The sequence below is a fragment of the Protopterus annectens genome, chromosome 4.part1, assembly GCF_019279795.1.
Source record: "Protopterus annectens isolate FY-2018-M chromosome 4.part1, PAN1.0, whole genome shotgun sequence".
Taxonomy (NCBI): domain Eukaryota; kingdom Metazoa; phylum Chordata; order Ceratodontiformes; family Protopteridae; genus Protopterus; species Protopterus annectens.
In genome coordinates this window covers 700,024,757-700,046,665 of record NC_056734.1, presented here as the reverse complement: position 1 = coordinate 700,046,665, position 21,909 = coordinate 700,024,757, and the positions used below count along the sequence as shown (strand labels likewise).

Here is a 21,909-nt window from a genome sequence, read left to right as displayed (position 1 = left end):
AATTCTTGACATCCCCCTCCTTCCCCCTGCCTTTAGAACTCTTGGTGAATCATATCTTCTCAAAGACTGGCCTGTATAATATTGACACAGATATAGCCTTATATTACATATTTTTCTGGTCTGTCACTATCCTTTGCAAACTCGATCTGAGGTGATTTGGTGAGGAGCATTTTGGGTAGAGCTTAGCTTGAGAGATTTGGAAGGTGCAAGCTGGAATAATGTCAGAGTTAGTTCTGAGGCTTGGAACCGAGCCTACAGTCGAGCATTAGTGAAGATCGACATAGATGGAACGTTATGGTAAGATATAACTTCTTTTTAATTTCGCAAGCTGCTGATTACCCTAAATGAGGTACCAGATGTTTTGCTTGCCATTGTAATTTTACTGTGAACAAGTGAAACTTAATAGAGATTTCCTGCAAAAGTAGCCAAGGATGATAGTGTAAAGCCCAGGGCCTCAAACCTGTGTGGACTTCCTGCCTTATAGTATTAAAATGTTGCAGCAGTGTTACACAGTATTGGCTGTGCGCTTCAGCAGTGACAGTCCAGGAATCTGCCCAATGATTAATTCATGTGCTGACTGCTAATGTATCAGTCAGTAGAAAGTTAGCTGCCTGTAGCCAGGAAAAGCAAAACAGTGGAACAGCTGATTAAACTGATGTTTAAACAATGATAGTTTGCCAAAAATAGAACAGTATAGAGGATTGATAGTAACTTTATATCGGTGGTTTATCTTTGTTCTTTTACATTCTGTTAGCACTTGGTTTACACATATTCTTTTATTATTCACTGGTTTTAGATGATGTGCTTTTATCATGTTGCACAAATTGTTCCAGATCCTCCATTTTTGCTTGTATGCCTTTTAGTAAAGTACCTCTGAATATAGCTAACAAGCCACAGAACTACCCCTGGTGCTATTCCTATTGCCATTATTTCAGTATGAGCACCATGTGCAGTAAGGTGTTTTGGTCATTCTGTTCTACAAGATATATTGGCCAAAAATGTGGCTGTTAAGTATTGATTATTAAGTATTGACTATTGCATGAGGATGTCGCTTCATAAAGTGAAATCCAATTAGTAAATCGCACACTTTTGGTGAAGCAGACTATTTTCAAGCTGTAAATCACTCTTTACTTAGTTTTTGATTTCTCTGTGATATTCATTTATTGCTGCATCATTTTAAGCTTCCCATGGCTTGAATTTTAAATTAATTATTGTGGTTATAATTTGATGTGGCAGTTTTATAAGACATGATAGTCTGTTTTGGAGTATTTTTGCTGAAATGCTTCTTTAAAAATGCAATTAGTAAAAATAAAATTTTATAATGTTATATACAGATGAAGCACAGAGTTTTAATGAACAATGGGAGAGAGAGATTTCCAACCTTGTGCCATCTACAAGCAGATTACGCCTGAATGCTGCCCCAAAGCCCAGACAAACTCACCATGCAGCAGTCTTAAGTAGTGAAGATGCAGCAATGAGGTATGTTTTACAGTCGAATGTTAATTGAATGCATTCTATACAAGAAATCATTAGTAAATATTTGTGAATTGTGTCTCCGCACAGTTACATGCATTGTTGAATATACAGCCTAATAATGTTAATTGATGGTGTTCTGTAAAATAAATTGTTAGCCATTAAATGCTTGTGAGTTGTCTGCGCACTGTTATAGTGCAAAACAATTGCACTAACATATGAAGGAAAAATTGACTGTACTGCTGCAAGATCAGCTTTTCTATTTGGATACCTAGTGAAAGTGGATTAACTAGTCATTGTAAAATTCCATAGGGATATACCATAGCTTTAAGTGGATCCTGTCTGGACATTTGAAATCTGTATATTTGTTGCTGAAGGTGCAAACTCCATGGCAGTTTCAACATTTATGGGCAGCTCATGCTCCTTTCCTTGTCTCAAACTAAACTGCTGTAAGCTAATTCTCCAGATCTCATTGCCACAATTACTGCTTCAACAAATTTTCTGCACTGTCACTAGTCTTTGATGATTCAGTGGTGTTTTATCTTCCTGGTGGGAAAGAGGAGGCAATTTTTCCTTAATTATTCTCATTTTCAGTTTTAGAGAGCAGTCAGTTTTCCACAGCCTAACTTCCTTCTACCCACCTTTTTCTTTCATTTATTCCCCATACTTTCCACCTCTTATATCCTCCCTCTCTCCTGTCTAAATAAAAATAAACTTTATTTAGCATGATGCTTTCCTTGTTTAGGTAGCCATTTGTCACTTGTTATTTTTTTGTCATAAGGTACACTTATTGAGTTTATGGAAATGGATGGGGATAAAGCCTCCTTTTTTTAAAAAATGCAAACAGTGAGGGCATGCAATCCTGCCGCAAGACCCATACAAGCTGTGCATAATATGTCTTGGGTTGGGCATCTTGATTTTGAGAGCAGTATTTGTAAAAACTTTAGCACAGGACTCTGTTTGATAGCAGTGACAAGTTAGTTTTGAAAGAAATAGACAAGGAGATGGATAAGGAAAAAGTCAGCAGCAAGGATCAACCAGAAAGAACAGAAAAGAGAAAGGAGAAAAGAAGACTGGGGGAAATCTGAAACTTCCATCTTATACAAATTCTGTCCTGCCAAAGTTCCCAGTGTGACTGCTTCAGCTTCTCCTTGAACGAGGACATCTGTTTTAGCTACTCCCTAACACCCTGCTTTGCCACCTCATAAGAATTCCTCGGGGATAACGGACTCTGCTGTGAGAAGGAGAATGTGGAGCTTCTCTTCAGAGCAAAAGATGTCTCATTTGTTTTTCTGTCCAATATCAACTGCACCGTTTTGCTGCTTTAGGTACCACGTGCAGTTGGACTAAGACTAGATGATGTCAGCTTTCATGAAAGTGCAACTTAAGTTTGGTGTTCTATCAGCCCACTCAGTATCAAAAGTGGCAAGAGAAGGAGTTCCATCCCATATTATTACTGTTCCATCCATGGGCCTAGTTTTGGAACCAGCAAGCGATACCGTGCCAATGTTCTTGACTCCACAGGATGCACATTCCTTGGTGTTGATGCCTTCTGTGATGCTGGAAGTGTTTTCTCTGACAGTGTTGGTGCCAGTCTGCACTAGGTGTGAGATAGATGATGTCAAGAGTTGCTCATCATTGACTCCATTACACTGTCTTTCAGCACCATTGTCAGTGTCAGCACTCTTTGACATTTCATCCATCGTGGCAAAGCCCACCTTAGTAGCTCTGTCATCAGAGTGGTTGGGACCTGTGCCCGGCCCGGACTTATTTCCCCCTTTGGCTTTAATGTCAATACAATTTCCAGTGATGGCTTTGACCCTGAGTACTTAGATGGAGATGTCAACACCCAGAGGACTAGGTCAGGTCTTTTGAAGCAAATAACCACTTACTCTGCCAGTTCTTCCATCTTCCACCACTGAAGCGGAACCTTTTATCTACTCATTACTCTTCCCTCAGAACAGAGGATCTCGTATGCGTTCTTGACACCCCCCAGTCTGGGTTTCATTCAGCTGGAAACAGCTTGGACAAATCCACTGAGTCCTCCCAGAAAAATGATATGCAAGAGGAAGCAGTTAGAATCCCCTTTGGATCCCCCCCCCCCACGTTATGGATCATGATTAGGGAGAGGCTTCTTCACAATCCCATCCTAAAGACTCCAGTTTCGGTGAAATATTGGAAATGATGAGGCAGAAAGGATCGTGGCCCATTGACCCCTTCCAGTCCTGAAGAAGAGATTCCACAGGAAGCATACAGATCCGTACCCCCCACGCACACCAGATAGATTCTTAGACATGGTGTGTGACAAAGCCTGAAGGGAGCTGGATTTTACCGGAGTAGTAAACTTGGCAGAATGCTGTGGACTCCAAAGACTGGCTCCATTGGAGTAACGATCCTCTTGTGAATTCCATTGTGGTGTCAGCAGCCACCCGATAGTAGGTCCTAGAGGACAGTTAAGTCATCCATCCTCCCATTAAGGAGTCTCAGATGACGGACGGGCTAAGGAAGCGTGTGTATGCATCAGGTACAATGTTCATTATTAAGACCACTGCTGCGGAAGCTTTGACTATATGGGCTGTATCCTACACAGGATACAACTATTGGCCAGCTTCCAAAGTTTTAAGGGGAGCTTCCACCTGCCCAAACCTTTAGTCAAGTCGAGCTGGGATAACTAAAAACGGCTGTTTGTCTTGCAGGCTTTTGAAGCTTGATGGTGGGCTAATGATTTCCATTGTTGAGCAGATAAGTTTCTCTTGAGGAAAAACTTCCAAATTTACTTTTTATGACTGAACCAGAACTTGTTCTGCGACAATATAAATTTTAGGCCTGAAAAAAAAAGTATTTTTATTGACTTTAACATAACTTTTAGTAACTTTGAAACAGAGGTGTTAACTTTTTCCTTTTGTGAAAAAAACAGCATTTAAATTAATTTAAAACTATGTTTTCTGAAGTAAAATGCTGTGTTGTTTTACTTTGGGGGCTGGGTAAGTGTTGAAAGTGCTTTTTACTTTGGTTTTTTTTTTTTGGTGGAAAAAGTTACTTTTTTGCTACTTACAAATTTTACCAACTACTGCTGCCAGGCTTCCCAGTGATCAGGCATCTTTTATGGTTTAACAAAAAAAAAATATTGATCTGATGTCAATCTTAATTTATCCTTGACATTTGGGACTCAGTTCCAATCCTCAAAACTGGCTTAGGTGTTGTACTGCTCACTCAAGCCAAAAACTCTCAAGCTAAGTCTCTACCCACAATACCCCTCTCCACTTTACCTCAGATCTCATTTGATGCTCTTGTTGCAAGAGGCGTCAGCCATATTCTCTCAATAGCTGAATAAAATTTTCATAGTTTTTCATATTCTCAAATTTTTCTGCTGTACTATTACTTGGATATTTACATATTCCTATAATTGAATTTTGTTCTACCCACTTAGCCTTACTTCTTTGTTTATCCCTCTCTACCATCTCTTCTCTACCATCGCTGGCAGTTTTTCTGTTGTCCTTTACTAGTTTCTATCTTATCCTTTTTTCATCCAGTGAGTGTGCTGTTTTTAAGTTGTGGTATCTTTTGTCTACCGTTGTTGGTAGCTCTTTCCTTACCTCTTTTGTGGTAGTTCTGGCCTACCATTCTTGGTAGCCGTTCCTTTTTCTGTGTCTGTGTGTGTGTGTGTGTGTCTGTGTGTGTGTGTGTGTGTGTGTGTGTGTGTCTATGTGTGTGTGTCTATGTGTGTGTGTCTGTGTGTGTCTGTCTGTGTGTGTCTGTCTGTGTGTGTCTGTCTGTGTGTGTCTGTGTGTGTGTGTCTGTGTGTGTGTGTCTGTGTGTGTGTGTCTGTGTGTGTGTGTCTGTGCGTGTCTGTGCGTGTGTTTTAGTGTGTCTGAGAGCTGTCTGTTGACAATTGCTTTTCATAGTCAAATTGGTGGATAAATCCAAAGGGACAGATGGGTTTAACCAATGCCTGGGTTGTGGTAGGAAGATGGCCAGCTCTGATGGGCATTCTTCTTGTGTGTACTGCTTGGACCCGGTGCATCTCCAGCAAGGCTGTATAGTTTGTCAAGCATTCAGTCACTGGGCCCTTGTAGAAAGGAAAACAAATTGATCTTAAAGGGTCTGATTAAATTGTCTTTTGTGGAGGCTCTGTCCAAGTCTGACACATCCTCACCTTCCTCTCCCTCTTCTTCTAAATCTGGTCTTGGACAGAAGAGGAGTCATTCGGTGCCGGTGTCCACTTCAGCTCCAGCAGCCAAGAAACAGAATCCTTTGGCTCCCACACCTCCAGCAGAACAGAAGTCTAAAACTAAAACTTACGGAACCAACTTCCTTGGCACCATCCGCCATATCTACCTTGGCACCACAGGTCTTGGTACAGACAACTCTAGCTTCCCCGTTGGTACCAGCTCCACCTGTGATGCTGCCAGAAATTTTGGAACCAATACCACCCCCAGTGCCAAAATGAAATATCATCAATGTACCCAGGACAAGATATCTTCCTTCAATTGACTCCCTTGTGGGACAGCTCACAAGCCCATTCCTAGACTGGAATCTCTCAGGCTTCTCTGTCAATTCCTCCAGGAGTCTGACTGAAGTAGACATTGTGAGGTTGGTAGATCAGCTCTTAGTGGCTAGGGGTCTTTCTGTCTCTTCCCAGGCCCCACTCCTTTCGGCAGATGTGGCTTTATGTCCCAGGACTCCACCAGACATTTCTCCTCTAACCTCCTCTGACTGCTTAGAACTTACTACTCCCAATTCATTAGGTTCAAATTGCTTTGGTGCCGACAGCCTTTACCCCTTCGGTTCCAGGGTCTGCCTTTAGTTTCTCGGTTCCATCAGGACCGACAGATTTCTAGGGCTGTAGCTCCGCTGCCATATCCGAGGGTCTCAGATTGGCTCAAGTTTTTAATTTGGGGTCATCCTCGACTCTTGGAACTTCGGCTGACGTGGGCTGTTCCTTGGCGTCTGCAGTAGGGGTAGGTTTCTCAGGTTGGGTTAGGACCAAAGTTCCAAGGTAGTCCTTCTCAGTTCCAGGTTCCCATCCCTCTTCAGGGGGACCTGCCTTCCTGGTTATGGAGGAGGGCATTGGCCTCTGCAGGTTCTCAGTTGGCCCCTCCCTTATCGGAGTATTATCCTGGGACTCACTCTCGCCAGGAGATGCCACCAATCTCCACGCAGTGAGCACCAAAACTGCAGGGTACCCATGTGGAAGGCCCTCTTCTTCCGTGTTCACCTCACAGACTCCCACAGAGGAGATCCCCTGAAGAAGATATGTAAGAGAAAACAGTTAGATTCCCCTGAAGAACCTGTCACAGAAGACACAGACTTCGATGATGGGGAGGGTTCCCGTAGGTCAACCCCAGAAGATGTCTCCTTTGAAGACATTCAAGAAATTCTGAAACAGAGGGGTGACTGGAAGCCCAAAGACCCTGCCTCTGAGGAGTCTGTGTATCTGCAAGCTTTAGGTGCTTGCCCATCTACTTCTTGGGTGGCCCCTCCTGTTGATCATCTTATTAAATTGATTGCCCTGCGGGCTTGTAAGGATCCTGACTCCTTAGAGCCAATCCCCAGGAGACTGGACAAAATTCTTTCAGCTCCATGCGACCACCAGTATTGGGCTAAGAGGTTAGTAGAAGTTGCCATGGTGGTTGCAGAGGCCACCAAAAAGCAACTGTTGGAAGAACTTTCGCTGTTCATCCCCCTAATCGAGAGTCCAGGGTGATGGACAGATTTGGAAAGCGAGTGTCTGCATTATCTGGCTTCAGTTTAAGGTCTTGGAATTTTAGGGCACACTTTACTAGGCTCCAAAGGGATCTGATCAAGGAGATGTTGGATATCCTTGTGGGATCTGTGTTTGAGGAAGTCCAAGATAAAGTGGCCTCCCAGCTGGCTACCCTGGAGTCTTATTTCCAGCTCATCCATGAGGCTCATCGAGCATACAGCAGAAAGGACATCTAGGGCAGCAGGTTCCGTCATTGCCATAAGGCAAGAAAGATGGAAAGACACTATCTGCAGTGGGCATAAGTTTTTCTGCTCTACAATGGTCCTAGTCTGGAAACCAGAGGAGTGGGAAAATGTGATTCAAAAAATCCCAAGGGCCTTTTCAGGATGCACACGGAGGTGGCTCCCCTCGGGTCAGAGGGGAGAGCTCCAATGGAAGATGACAACCCCGTGGCAGAGGTGGCCTGCAAAATCAGGGATCCAGGGATTCTTTTTCTGGGAAACCCTACCAGCACTCCTGAAAGGGTGCCCAATTGCTTACCTCTGGAAGCAGTCAGGCAAAGATTCTCTTTGCACTTGAGAGGCTAGCACCAAATAACTTCATATACTTGGGTGCAAAGGATCATTGCCAGAGGTTACCACATTCCCTTTACTTTCATTCCAAGATCAAGAAAGACTCCCCAGTGTTCCACCCAATCGGAGGGATCAAGCAGCTCTGGAAATTCAGACGCTGTTAGAAAAAAGTCATCCAAGAAGTCCCACCAGACCAGATAGAATATGGATTTTAATCAAGATTCTTTTTGGTACCAAAGAAGACCGGGGCCTTGAGACCAGTTTTAGATCTCAGCCTTCTGAACAAGGTTGTTCAGCAAGCAAAATTTTGGATGGTCATGGTTCAGTCTATTCTACCCTTCTTAGAGGAAGACGATTGGATGTGCTCTATAAATCTTTAGGATGCATATTATCACATAAAAATGGGCAAGCACTCCAGAAGGTTCCTCTGCTTTCGGTTGGGAGCCAGTCATTTTCAGTTCAGAGTGCTGCCCTTTGGCCTCACCACAGCCCCTAGGGTGTTCACCAAGTGTTTGGCAGCAGTGAGGGTGTCCACCAAGTGTTTGGCAGCAGTGACAGCTCACTTGACTACATGGATTCTAGGTGTTTCCTTATCTAGACAACTGGCTCATCACCTCTCCCACCAGGCATCTAATGCTTCAAGCAACAGATTTTGTTCTGTGACTGTTTGCTCATCTGGGTGTTATGGTGAATCAATCAAAATCTCATCTAAGTCCAGCTGAAGATCTAGAGTTCATAGGAGCCCGTTTATATACCATCGTGTGAACAGCTTCCCTTCCTGTACACAGGCTGCAGAAGATAAGATCCCAAGTACAAGCCATTCTTTCCAACAACAAGGTATGTGCACTTTTAGTCCTTCAAGCTTTAGGGTCCATGGCAGCATTACCTTAGTTCTGCTACTAAGATTTCACATGAGGCTGCTAAAGTGGCTTTTGGCATCCCAGTGGTCTAACCTGACCCATCCAGAGACTCATCGAATTTTAATCACCAGTAATTGCAAGAAGGATTTATTCTGGTGGCTGGAATCCAAGGAGAACCTCTTAGGCCGTCCCTTTGTTCCACCTCAGCCCAAGGCCGTAGTGACCATGGATGCCTCCCAGATGGGGTAGGAGGGCATTATCTGGGCAGAACAATCCAAGGCACTTGGTCCCCATTAGAGGCCAATTTGCATGTCAGTGTTCTGGAATTGAAGGCAGTGCTCTTAGAGTTGCAAGCCTTCCAAGCCATCCTCCCTCTAGGAACGATTGCAGTTCAATCAGACAACATGTCAGTAATCTGGTACATCAACAAGTAGGGTGGAAGCAAGTCTTACCCTCTGTGTCGAGAAGCTCTCATAGTGTGGCAATGGGTGATATCCTGCAACCGCTTTCTAATAGCAACACACTGAACGTGATAGCAGACAAACTGAGCAGATGCATTCTCCCGCCTCACGAGTGGCCTCTCAATCCCAGAGTGGCAAAAGAGATTTTCTGTTGCTGGGGTCAGCCTTGCTGTGACCTATTTGCCTCACCCCTGAACAAGTGTAGCAGCTACTTTACCCTAATCCCATCCCAGGGGGAGTCCCCAAGAGGCGTTGTCCTTCATGATTGGCTCTCTGGTCTACTCTATGCCTTCCCCCTTTTCCACCGATTCCCCCTTCTTAATGAAAGCCTTCATGTTGAAGAGCAAGGTGATCCTCATTGCCCGCTTTTGGCCTCGTCAAGTCTGGTTCCCCTTTCTCTGGCATCATCTAATTCACTGCACATGGACTCTAGACCCTCCCACAGGGACTGGTGCACCCCAGTCTTCAGAACCTCAAGCTTACAGCTTGGCTCATCCAATTCTATTAGTCACAAGGCAGAAAAATTTACCTTCCCCAATCCAAAAAGTTTTATTGGCTTCCAATAGACCTTCCAACAGGGAACTTTACCACATTAAGTGGAAAAGATTTTCTATTTTGGTACACAATAATGGTCTTAACCGTTCTCCTCACCAGTTGAAAAGGCTTTTCTATCAAGGATCCTCTGCTTCTACTGTTAAGATCCAATTAGCTACTATTTCCAATTTCCACAATGGCTTTGAAGACCATTCGCTAATTTCCCATAGATTGTGTAAAGTGTTCCTGAAAGGAACCTTGCAGTTGAAATCACTATATAAAGACCCTCTAGCTCCTTGGGATATGACTGTGGTTCTGCTGTCTTTGGTCCTTTCCCCTTTTGAACCAGCGTTTACCTGTCACTTGAAGTTTCTTTCATGGAAGACCATTTTTCTGACAGCCATTACGTCCACCAGAAGAATTTCTGAAATACAAGCACTATCTTCAAAACCCCCATATTTGATTTTTCACAAGGATATGGTTTCACTAAGAGCCAACCCATCTTTTCTTCCTAAGGTGGTTTCGGAAACTAATATTAATCAAACCACTGACTTACCTGTTTTCTTTTGAAAATTTTCCATCAAAGGTGAATATTGCTTACATTTGCTGGATGTTCAAAGGAAATTACATTTCTACCTCATCAGAACTAAAGAATTTAGAAAGTTGGACCAGTTATTTGTATTTTTTCCAGTTCATCTCTGAGGAAATCCATTTCAAAAGTCACATTGTCAAGGTGGTTAAGATACTGTATTACTTTTATCTACAATAAAAAGAATCTCCAATTACCAGCTCCAGTGAGAGTGTACTCTGCTAGGTCAATAGCTATGCCTGCTGTTTTCCATTCCAAGGCTTCCATTGATGAAATATGCACAGTAGCAATCTGGGCTATTCCTCATACCTTTATCACTCATTACAAATTGGATCTGGTCTCCAGGGGAAGAGCATCCTTTGGCTCTATGGTTCTCAGGAATATCCTTCCATACCGCCACCAAAGATTTAAAGTAGCTGGGGACTCTATCCCAAACGTCAAAGATAAATGAAGATTGACAACATCAGATTAAGAAGTTATGCTCTTACCATAACATTCTATTTGTGTTGTCGATCTTCATTTATCCATGGCACCCAACCCACCTTCCCCCTCCTGCACACTCTTAGGAGAATCAGACGCTTGTCCTGGTAACTTTATCAGGTTTGACATTGGACATAGCCTCTTCAATTCCATATACATATTCTTCTGTCTTCCTGTGTAGCTGCAAACTCCATCTGAGGTAATCTGGAGAGGGGTACTGTGGGTAGAGACTTAGCTTGAGAGTTTTTGGCTTACAAGAGCTGTAGAATGGCTGAGCCAGTTCCAAGGATTGGAACAGAGTCCCAAAGGTCAAGGATAAATGAAGATCAATAACACAGATGGCATGTTATTATAAGAACATAACTTCTTATTTCTTAAGTCTTCCTTCTTCCAGGCACAAAAGGAAGAAAATTAATGAACAGCCTTTGTGGCCACAGCAGAGTACTAAGTGCCTCAGCTGCAGATGGTTGACTCTGCAGTGGCCTTTTCTGGTTCCTCAGAAGATTCATCTTTTTCCTCGTCTCTCTCTCTCTCTGGTATAGTCCTTATAGCCATTGTGGACCGGAGATTATACACTTTTCATGTGGCTGCTGGAGTGCCCTCTAACGGTGGGCCATTCTTCCCTGTCTTGAGAGAAGGGGCAGGGAATGTCTTTCTGCCTAGCTAGACTGCAGTGTTTATCCCTAGGGAGGTTGCTCCTGACAAAAGAGGGTCTGCTTTTTCAGAAATTTAGGTCAAAAAGATGCCACAAATGAGTCACTTTGGACAGCACTGATATATGGGGTTTAGTCTCTTGACCCTTTCAGTTTAGCTGTTTCTGGTAAAAGGAAAAAAAAGGATTCTCCTCTCTATGAAGAGGCACACAATTTTGAGTCACAAAGTAATTGTGAAAGGACATATATTTTATCTCCTCTAGTTTCTGATTCAGACTCTGAGTAGTATGTGGTTTCTGCTAGTCCATTTGAATGATTCTCTTTCTCTGGAACTATTTCCCGAATTAATCAGTTGTTTCAGTGGGAATATAATGACTTCTGCCATCCATGAAAGAGTATTATGATTTATTGCAACTGTATTTTCCAGAACCTACTCTTATTCCTCTTGATGTTTCAGCATTGGAGGAAGTGCTTGTCACAGCCTGTAACTTGCCTGACAGCCAGCCTGCCCCAACAAAGCAAATAGATTATAAAAAGTACCTCAGTCTTACAGGTTTTGCATCCTCATCCCAGATCAAACCCAGCAGCTGTTACTGTAGTGAACCCAGCTGTAACTGAATATCTGACTGGCAGTATCAGTGGCACAGCAAGTAGCACACACACACACACACACACACACACACACACACACACACACACACACACACACACCTTGCGTGCAGAAAGCTGGGTTCTGTTCCCATACAGCAGCATAAGGGGATACTACTCCTAAGTGTGTCATCCTTCGAATGCGATATTAAACCAAGATTTCATCTGATTGAGTTGATGGTAGCTCAGGTGGATGTAGAAGATCCCATGGCACCTATTGAAAAGAGTAATGGAAGTTCCCCAATGTCCTAGCCAAATTTCCTCAAGTAACATAAAAAACACATTAGGTCTCCCCTGAATTTGGCCAGTAGGCTAGTGGGACTATCCCGGACAACAAACGATAAATCCAGTTAATACGAATCCCTCTCCTGACAAGGACAGGAAAGATTTTGATAGATTTAGGAAAAGGTGTTCTTCTGCAACAATTGTCAACTCTCAAGTTCATATGTTAAAGTTTATGCTTGCTTCTTCTGAGTACATAAAGAATATTATGACATCTGATGTTATGCGGTCCTATCTCGCCTACATTCCTTACTCATGGGTTTGGAGCCGAGAATTGGCTCCGACTCGGCCAAATTTCTCTAACATGAAGTCTCTAATTGGCTGGGCTAACCCGGTATCCCAAGATGCACCTCACCCTAGCCCCAGATCTCGTTTGCCGCTCGTAGAGTTAGGACGTGGTGTCGCTTGGCTGTGGCTAAGTACCATTTTTAAAATACTTCTAAGTATTTTAGCAGTCAATTTTTTTTGCAAAAGCTACTTTGATAGCTAACTTTGTATCGGACTAGTGCTTGTGTGAGTTTTTGGGAGTTTAGTGTTTTGTGGTATCCCTACTGTTTTCGCGGGCTAGGCCCGTTCTAGTTAGAGGACCTAGTCCACTGCAGTTTTCCTTTTCACGAAAGCTATTTTGATAGCAAACTTTGTATTGGACTAGTACTTGTGTGAGTCTTGAGAGTTTAGTGTTTGTGGTATCCCTACTGTTTTCGTGGGCTAGGCCCGTTTAAGTTAGAGGACCTAGTCCTCTCCAGTGTGTTCCCTTGTTGTTTTGTGCTGTGTTCGTGTTGGTGGTTGAATCCCTCTTAGGAAGCGTTTAAATTAGAGTTTCCTTGTCCTTTAAGTGGTTGTTGGTCTTCCCGCCTTCCTTGTGTTGTCTCTGTCGGTTGTGAGTGGTGCGGTTGCTTACCATGTTGAAAGAACTGAAGGAACATAAACCCTCTGGGTTTAAGAAATGTACAAAATGTGGCTATAAAATGTCCATTACAGATGGGCACTCTGTGTGTATTGTCTTGGTGCTATTCACTTGCAAGAGTCCTGCAGTTTCTGTCATGTTTTTAGCCCTAGGGTACTGCAGGAATGTAAAAATAAACTGATTTTGAAGGGTCTGATCAAGCCCTTCTTTGAGGAGGCCTTGGAGTCGTCTTTGTCTTCTAGTACCAAGTCTAAGCCTCCTAAGGCCAAGAAAAGATCTCCAGCTCCATCTGCTGCTTCGGAGCCATCGGAGAAGGTTTGTAAATTGGATACTTCCTCCTCTGCTCCACTGCCCTCTGGGCAGAAGGAGAAGGACTCTGATATGGATACTACCTCCTCGGCTCCATTGTCCCCAGGGCCGCAGGAGGTATCTGTTGTACTGGAGTCGACCTCTGTTCCGATACAGTTGGAACCTATTCGGAGCCAGTCACCCAGTGTCAGGCATGAGTCTCCAGTCGGAAGATCCCAGATCTCCTTCTCTTTCTTCCAGATCCTCTAGGCTGTCTGATTTGGATGTGGATAGGGTGGTCCAGAGGCTCCTATAGTCGCCGATGTTAGCAAAATTGTTTTTGGCTCCGGCCCAGTCTGCTCCGGAGCCGGTTCCCATTCTTCTACTGATGATTCCTCTTCCGAGCACCCATGTGTCGTCGGAGCCGGAGTGCTCCGTGCCGAGTGATGTTCTGGTGTTGGCTCCGATACCCCAGGTGAGTCTATCGGAGCCGGCTTCGGCCCCAACCAGGTTGGTTCCGTCCTCTGGTTTTGGCACTCGGGTTTCCTCAGTTGGACCCAAGGGGGATACATCGGGACTCCTGTCAGTTCCGAGCCTCCCTCTCAGTGCTTCGGCTCGGGGAATCTCGACTCCGGTCGTGGTCTCGGAGACTGGTCGGTCCTCGGACTCTGGGGGACCTGCCTTCGAGGCCATGAGGAGCACCCTGGCCAGGTCATCAGGTGCATCACCGGGATCGGTCACTCCGTCCCCTTACACCCCGGCTAGAGCCTCTGATGCCCCCCTCTCCATGGATGGCAGAGCCCGAAGGTCTGGGGACACCCCCTTGAGCGGTCCCCTACTTTCTGAAGGCCCCTCAGAGTCTGTCCCTGAGGAGCCTCCCAGTAAGAAGTCGTGCAAGAGGAAGCACATTGACTCCCAGGACGAGTCCCTCACTTCCGACACCAACCTCGAGGAATCAAAGGGGTCCCCCAAGTCGTCCTCCGATGATGTCTCTTTCTACGACATCCTGGAGATTTTGAGACAGAGGCGATTAGCCTTCCAAGACCCCCTCTGAGGAGGAGTTGGTATTCCTCAAAGCCTTCGGAGCTCAACCCTCTGCCTCCTGGGTGTCTCCACCCTTCGACGAACTCCTGGACTTGATTTGTCGAAGGGTGTGGGAGAACCCTGATTCCATGGAACCGGTGCCCAGACGTCCAAACAAGTTCCTGTCTGCTCCCCCCGGGCAAAGAGTTCCTTACCAAAGGGGTTTCGGTAGATGCCTTGGTGGTGGCGGCAGCCACTCAGCAGGAAGTTGCAGAGGCTTCCTCTTCAGTCCACCTTCCTAACAAGGAGTCCAGGAGTATGGACCGGTATGGGAAGCATACCTTGTCTTCGGCGACCTTTACCTTATGGTCGCTGAATTACCTCTGTCATTTCACTCTGCTCCAAAGAGATCTCCTGTAGGAGCTAGGAGATACTCTGTGGGTAACATGCCTGAGGCGGTGGCGCAGACTGTTAACGCCCAGTTGTCTACCCTAGGTTCCATAGTCAACTCGTCTGAGGCTCATATCTTATAGTTTCATAGTTTCATAGTATAGTACTAGGCTATCTGCCCTGGGGCATTTGTAAGCCTAGCCATAGTGATGTGGCTTTTGCCACCCCATGAAATGGTACAAAAATGTACAGAATAAATCTAGAATACTGTGCCTCTGTCTAGTAGTGACACAGTGAAGGTCCCCTTGTATAATAGAATTAGTTTACTGTGCCCCTGTATAGCAGTGACACAGATGTGACCCCTGGGGTAAACTTACAATCTCACATCCACTCATCAAGATTTCTCTTGAAGAGAGTCAGTGAGGGGCTCTGCCTAATACGAACTGGGATCCTGTTCCAAAGCATGGGAAGCCTCTGGGTTGTGAATCTATCCCTCCAGCATGTCCTATTCATACTTTTGCTGAGGTTTAAGTCTTTAGCTCTTGTGGTCCTGATGGATTTGGATTTTTTGAGGTGGAGCATGTCCATCAGATCCTGATTGGACATGGCCTTGTACATCAGGCAGAGATCACCTCTGAGCAGGCGGTATGCTACTGAATAGAGCTGAAGTTTCTTTAGTCTGGCAGAATAAGACATATGTTGGAGACCCTTGATCCTTTTGGTGAGGTACTTTTGTGGTCTCTCCAGCTGTTGCAAATGCCGGGTGAGGTACATACCAAATGGGGCATTGTACTCCATCATGGGTCTGATGAGGGAGGAATATAGGGGTACAATGACATCCTTGGATCTGGATGTGAATCCCTTCATGATGAGGTGTGCAAGGTAGAATGTTTTTCTAACCACTTTGGCAATGTGGGTGTCAAATGAGAGGTCGCTGTCTACTTGGGTCCTTAGGTCTCTGATTGCTTATGCAATTATTGATTATTGATTGATTATGCAGCCGAAGGGGCGAGTAGGGCAGCTAGCTCAGGTGTAGCTCTCAGAAGGCAAGCCTGGATGCACATGTGTCATTTTGCGGAGGCCTTTAAGTTTTCCTTCACTGATGCCCCCTTTGACGGGTCCTCTTTGTTCGGACCCAAAGTGAAAGACACCCTCACCAGATGCGAACAGGAGGGAAAGACCCTATCTGCCGTAGGGGCCCGTTTTTCTCTCCCTTCTAGGCCTTATCCCAAGGCTCAGAGAGGGGGGAAAATGTGGTTCAAAAAGTCTCAGAGGCCCTTTCCCTCAGCTCAAGGTGAGTCCCCCTCCAGAGGCAGGGGGGGGGTTATTCCGGAAGATGCCATCCTAGAGGCAGAGGAGGCCCCCACAACTCGGGAGACAGCGATTCATTTTGTGGTTCTTCCTTTCAGTGTTCCTGAGGTGTTGCCCGACTGTGCTATTCCAGAGCCAGTCGGGGGCCGAATTTCGTTGCATCCGGAAGCCTGGGAAAGCATCACCCAGGATCGTTGGGTGCTTTGAATAGTTACCGGAGGTTACACTATTCCTTTTGTGTCGACACCCCCCCCCCCCCCAGTCAGAAGGATCCCGGACGTCCCACCCAGTCAACGGGATCAAGCAGCACTAGAAGTTGCAAAGCTACTAGAAAAAGAGTCATCCAACCAGTCCCCTCAGACCATGTCGGATCAGGAACTTACGACTCTTTTTGTTGCCGAAAAGAACAGGGGACCTGAGACCCATTCTGGATCTCAATCGACTGAATCAGTACATCCTGAAGTCCAAGTTCCGAATGGTCACACTTCAGTCCATTTTTACATTGCTGGAGAAAGGAGTATGGATGTTCTCCATTGATCTCAAGGATGCCTACTACCACATCAAAATGGAGAAGGCATCCAAGAGTCATTTACGCTTCTGGCTAGGAGCCAGTCACTTCAGTTTCATGCCCTGCCCTTTGGTCTCACCACAGCTCCCAGGGTGTTTACCAAGTGTTTGGCAGTGGTGACAGCTCACCTGAGATGTCTTGGATTCCAGGTATTTCCGTATCTGGATGACTGGCTTCTCGCCGCCCCCACCAGGCATCTGCTCGTTCAAGCCAGGGAGACGACCACCTCACTCTGCCAATGTCTAGGAATTACTCTGAACTGGGAAAAGTCTGCCTTGCAGCCCTCACAGCGTGTTGTTTTTATAGGCGCAGAGCTAGACTCTATTCAAATGCGCGCCTTTCTGCCACTAAACAGGATGAGTGTTCAGATCCACGCACTGTTGCCCCTCAGAAAAGTTCAGGCCAGGTTACTTCTTCAGCTCTTGGGATCCATGGCCTCCCCCATCATGCTGGTACCTCTGGCCAGGTTACACATGCGGATGCTACAGTGGCTCCTGGCGGTTCATTGGTCCTTTCAGAAGCTTCCTCTTTCCCACTTGATACTTCTCACGGAGCGATGCAAACAGGACCTCCTCTGGTGGCTACGCTCCTCCAATCTGGACAGTGGAAGGAGCCTGATTCCTATGTCTCCAGTGGCCACGGTGACCACGGACACCTCCCAGATGGGGGTGGGGGGCATTATCTAGGCAGGACGGTCCAAGGCACCTGGCAAGATCACGAGGTACACTTGCACATCAATGTTGTGGAGATGAGAGTGGTGTTTCTGGTGTTGCGAGCACTCCAAGACTCTCTACCTCTGGGAACAATTGCAATTCACTCGGACAACATGTCCATAGTGTGGTACCTGAACAAGCAGGGGGGAACCAAATCTTACCCCCTCTGCAGGGAGGCCATGCGAGTGTGGCAGTGGGCAGTGTCTTCCCAATGGTTTCTGGTGGCAACGCACATTCCGGGGAAATCCAGCGTGATAGCGGACAGGCTAAGCAGAGCTATTCTGATGCCTCACTAGTGGGTCCCTGAACAACCAAGTGGCGATTCAGATCTTCAAAAGGTGGGGTCAGCCTTGCTGCGATCTCTTCGCCAGCCCCCTCAATGCCAAATGTAGCAAGTACTTCAAAAACAGTTGGTTAACAGTAGTCTATACTCATGCATATTATCAAGGTAATCCCTTATTTTCTGTTTAGCATTCTGCAGTTGTTCCTGTTTTTGTTCCGTGAGATATCCACTATTCTAGAATACTTTAACTTTTGTCAGTCCCTCTAAATAATTGTTGTTACTTCTTAACCATATCTCTCTTTCTTTTATTTCCACCCTGTTTTTAAATTCCACTTTAATTGTATCCCACTCCCTAGTCATATTTTCAGAAGAAATTTCTATCGTCCCCTAATAACTCCCTAATACTTTTTACTACCAATTCCTTAAATTCCTCTCTTTGTAACAAATAGGCAGGAAAACACCAGTATCTCATTTTTATTTCATTACCCTGCATTTTTATTTTAGTTATTGGCATGTGATCTGAAATTGGTATTGTATGTGTGTGTATCAAAACTTCCAAGTAAATGAAAATGTTCATGTGAAATATAATTTCTAGCCTAGCATAGGGAATGTTAACATTGAATTCAGTTTGAACTCATACTACTGAATTCACATCTTCCATGCCAAATATTTTCATAAATTTCTTCAAAAATATACCCCTTTTTGTTATATTTTCCCTTTTGGGCCTCCCAGATACATCCTCACTGCCGCAAATCAAATTCCAGTCCCTACCTATAAATAATACTCCTTACTGAAAGCAGATTATTTCTTCAAGAATTTTCTTAAGTTCCACTGTAGCAGTTTTAGGTGGAGTATAAATACTTGCCAGTTTAAACATCCTCCCTTGCCAGTAACCTCTTAGTGCTACAAATCTACCATTATTATATTTTTCCTCTTCTATCACTATTGGAGGTCCTCTTGCAATTAATACAAGTACTCCCCTTTACATTGTCCCAGATATTCCGCTGAATAACCACCCTGAAATCCTTTCTTTATCAAATTCACAAGCTCAGTTCTTTCCAAATGTGCCTTCTGTAGCATAGCTATTTCCACTGTGCATTTTTTAATATAGTTCACTACTCTTTCTTTTCTGTATATATCTGTAAGACCATTCACATTTAAAGATAATATAGAAGATATCCTTATGTTATTTTTCCACCTGTTATGTGTAACAGCTTTTTTAAATGTCTTGTTTCAGCTTTTGTTATATGCATTACACAAGTGTTAGGTTTACCTTTTATACAGCTGTTTCTTCTCATATCCATTTGAACCTATGTCACATCTTAAAAAACATTTTGTTCTAGTGAAAACCCTCAGATACACACACACACACACACACACACACACACACACACACACACACACACACACACACACACACACACCTAGAGCACTCCTAAAACCTATTGACTTAATACTAACATGCAAAGCTATTTACATCTTCAAATACTGAAGTTTAATGAATGTTATCCATGCTAAGACGTGGTACAGCCTGTCCTACTACTTCCACTAAGTGCGGTCCGGTTTTGTCTTATCTTTATTCCTCTCCAAGATTAGAAAATACTTGAATACTTTCATAAAACATTATCTCCTAGTCATTGAAAGAAGAATTCTGTATTTATTCCCCCTTATCAGATTGTATCCATAGAAACACGAGAACCATATAATTGCTTCTGCTATAAACACTCATTTATTTGCTAGAGGAAAACTTTTTATTATACTGAGTGTTTTTCAATTTTCTCTCCCTTAAAACTTATTACTATATCAAGCCAAGGGTCTTAATCTAGTCATTCACAATGGAAGAGTAAGAAAAAACATATAATTTTTTCCTGTATCATGATATTTTGTCCAGACTGTTCTTCTCTTTTCACATTGCAGTGCTCACATTTCTTTAAAAAAAACTGAACAAGAAGAAAGAAAGAAGGAGGGGAAAAAACAGGCACCTTTTTACTTTAGTAATCCTGTTACACTTGAAAATAATTGAGAAAGCTTTACTTTATAGCATGCAGGTTATGTCATGCATTATACAAATATTACTGTTAAGGACAACATTTTATTTTACTTACGTTAACTATTTCCTTCCTCTTCCACTCTCCTAAATGTCCTTCCAAACATTAATGATATGAAGTAGGGCATATGCTTTGGTGGGGTCTACATTATAATAGCGAAAATCCCTTTAAACGAACACGAAAACACCGACACGTATTGCGCGAACTGCGAATATGCCGAAAGTACTAAACCATGAAATACAACTCCACCTCCCACTACATACTGCCTACCCAAACAAAATAAATAAACCACATACATACACTAACCAAAACCCTACTTCTAACCCTACACTAAACCTTACATATATTACTATCTATGCACTTACCTTAACCCGCACCCTAACCCTAAGGTCCATAACTATCGCACACTTACCCTACAGCGATATACCAAAACAAAACAAATAATCCACACACATACATTTAACAAAACCCTAATTCTAACCCTACACTAAACCTTACATACATTACCTATCTATGCACTTACCTAAGTCCGCACCCTAACCCTAAGGTCCATAACTATATGGGCCAACCATGACATTTTGAATTTCGCAGATAATCACATTTTGTGCAATACATGTATTATAATATAGACCCGCTTTGGAGTTCCTTACAAGTTTAACAAATTCAAAGAAGTCCAGTATTTCTAGGTTTTCTTTTTCTGTCATGTTTCACAAATATAATTAATGCTTTGTAATCCCGCACTTAATTTGTCAATTTCCGAGTTGCTGGCTTTCTTCTCGTTGATCTCCAACTCCCAAATCTAGTCTCTGCTTCATTTCTAACATACTTCTGGATGTCCTTTTCATATGTTGAACTATCCATGACATGAGGGAGTCCACCTCCAGTTGACTCTTACGTCCAGCCATTTACCAGACTTAAAGTGCTGCTGTGAAGGTAAGTGAGACAGCCCGCATCTATCAGTGTCCTAAACGGATGTCTGGTATAAAGTGGTCATCAGCATGCACCTACATCAGAACTTTTCTGCCTCCTGTTTGACTGCCAGCTCCAGTCGTCACTCAGTTGGAAAGTTGCTTTGTGCTTCGCTGTATTCAGATAAGTACTCCACAGGGTTTTTGTTAACGGCAGGTGTCAGTGTGGAAGGCAGATTCCACATAAAGACTCACACAAGCTCTGTTTATTCTGCCATATGTCATGCAAAATTTGTAAGGCCTTCATCCCTAAAACTCTTAGGAGCCATCTCAATTCTGTCAGATTGTACTTGGAGAATCAATGTCTAAAGCGCCTTACGTGGGATATGGATCTGATGTCAGGACCTTCAGAAGAATCACAAACCAAGAAGGTCCGAAAACATTGGCCTGATCCTATGGCTGCTCCCTCTATTCCGGGCGTTCCTTCCAAGGCTGATGAAGGCCCAGAGGCCCCATTGGAAAGCACAGAACCTCCTTTGATGGGTACCTTGGGAGAAGCCATTAAGGAGACTGTGAGCATGTCCCAGAGTGACTCGTAGGCGTCCGACCCATGAGCCAGGGGGAACCATGGCTTATCATCTCTGAAGGCCCACATGGGGTTACTCAAATAGTGATTCAGGAAGACATCCGGCCCTCCTACTTTCCACTGTATGTCAGAGGCCCCAAAGAAGAAAAAACAAAAACCTAAGCATATTTCTTCAAGCCAACAAGTTCTCTATCCACTGACCAAACCTTTGACTGGTAGTGCCTTTATGGCCTTGTGTCAGACACCAGCTCCTGTCCAGGTCCTTCCCCCCTCCACTCCTGGGAAGAGGCCTCTGGAAGATCCTTCCTCTGAGGAGGAAGACTCCTCTGAGGATGAGTCTCTAACCTACTCTTCCCAGATTGCTTCTCCTCTGGGGTATGCTTCCTCAGAGGAGGAGTCTAATGGAACAGATTCTCCTGGGGAAGACATAACATTTGGGGAGACCTTTGTGCAAATGAAAGATTTTTCAAATGGGATTGCAGTCAGGTCTCTGAGACACAAAAGAGGTATTATGACCTCTTACAAATGGAGTCCCCGAACCCCTCTGCTATTCCCCCCATTTTGTCTGCTTTTTTGGATGCCTTTCTGGCTGCTTCCAAGTCCCCAGACTCCGAACCTCCTGCCC

General features: G+C 44.2%; 1 protein-coding gene across 1 annotated transcript in view; it reads left to right on the top strand.

Moving 5' to 3' along the window:
- Positions 1-21,909, top strand: part of MLF1 (myeloid leukemia factor 1) — a 609,081-nt gene that overhangs the window by 531,821 nt on the left and 55,351 nt on the right. Inside the window, exon 6 of the mRNA XM_044070478.1 lies at positions 1,335-1,479. Within this exon, the coding sequence (XP_043926413.1) occupies positions 1,335-1,479 (145 nt within the window). The remainder of the gene's footprint in view (positions 1-1,334; positions 1,480-21,909) is intronic.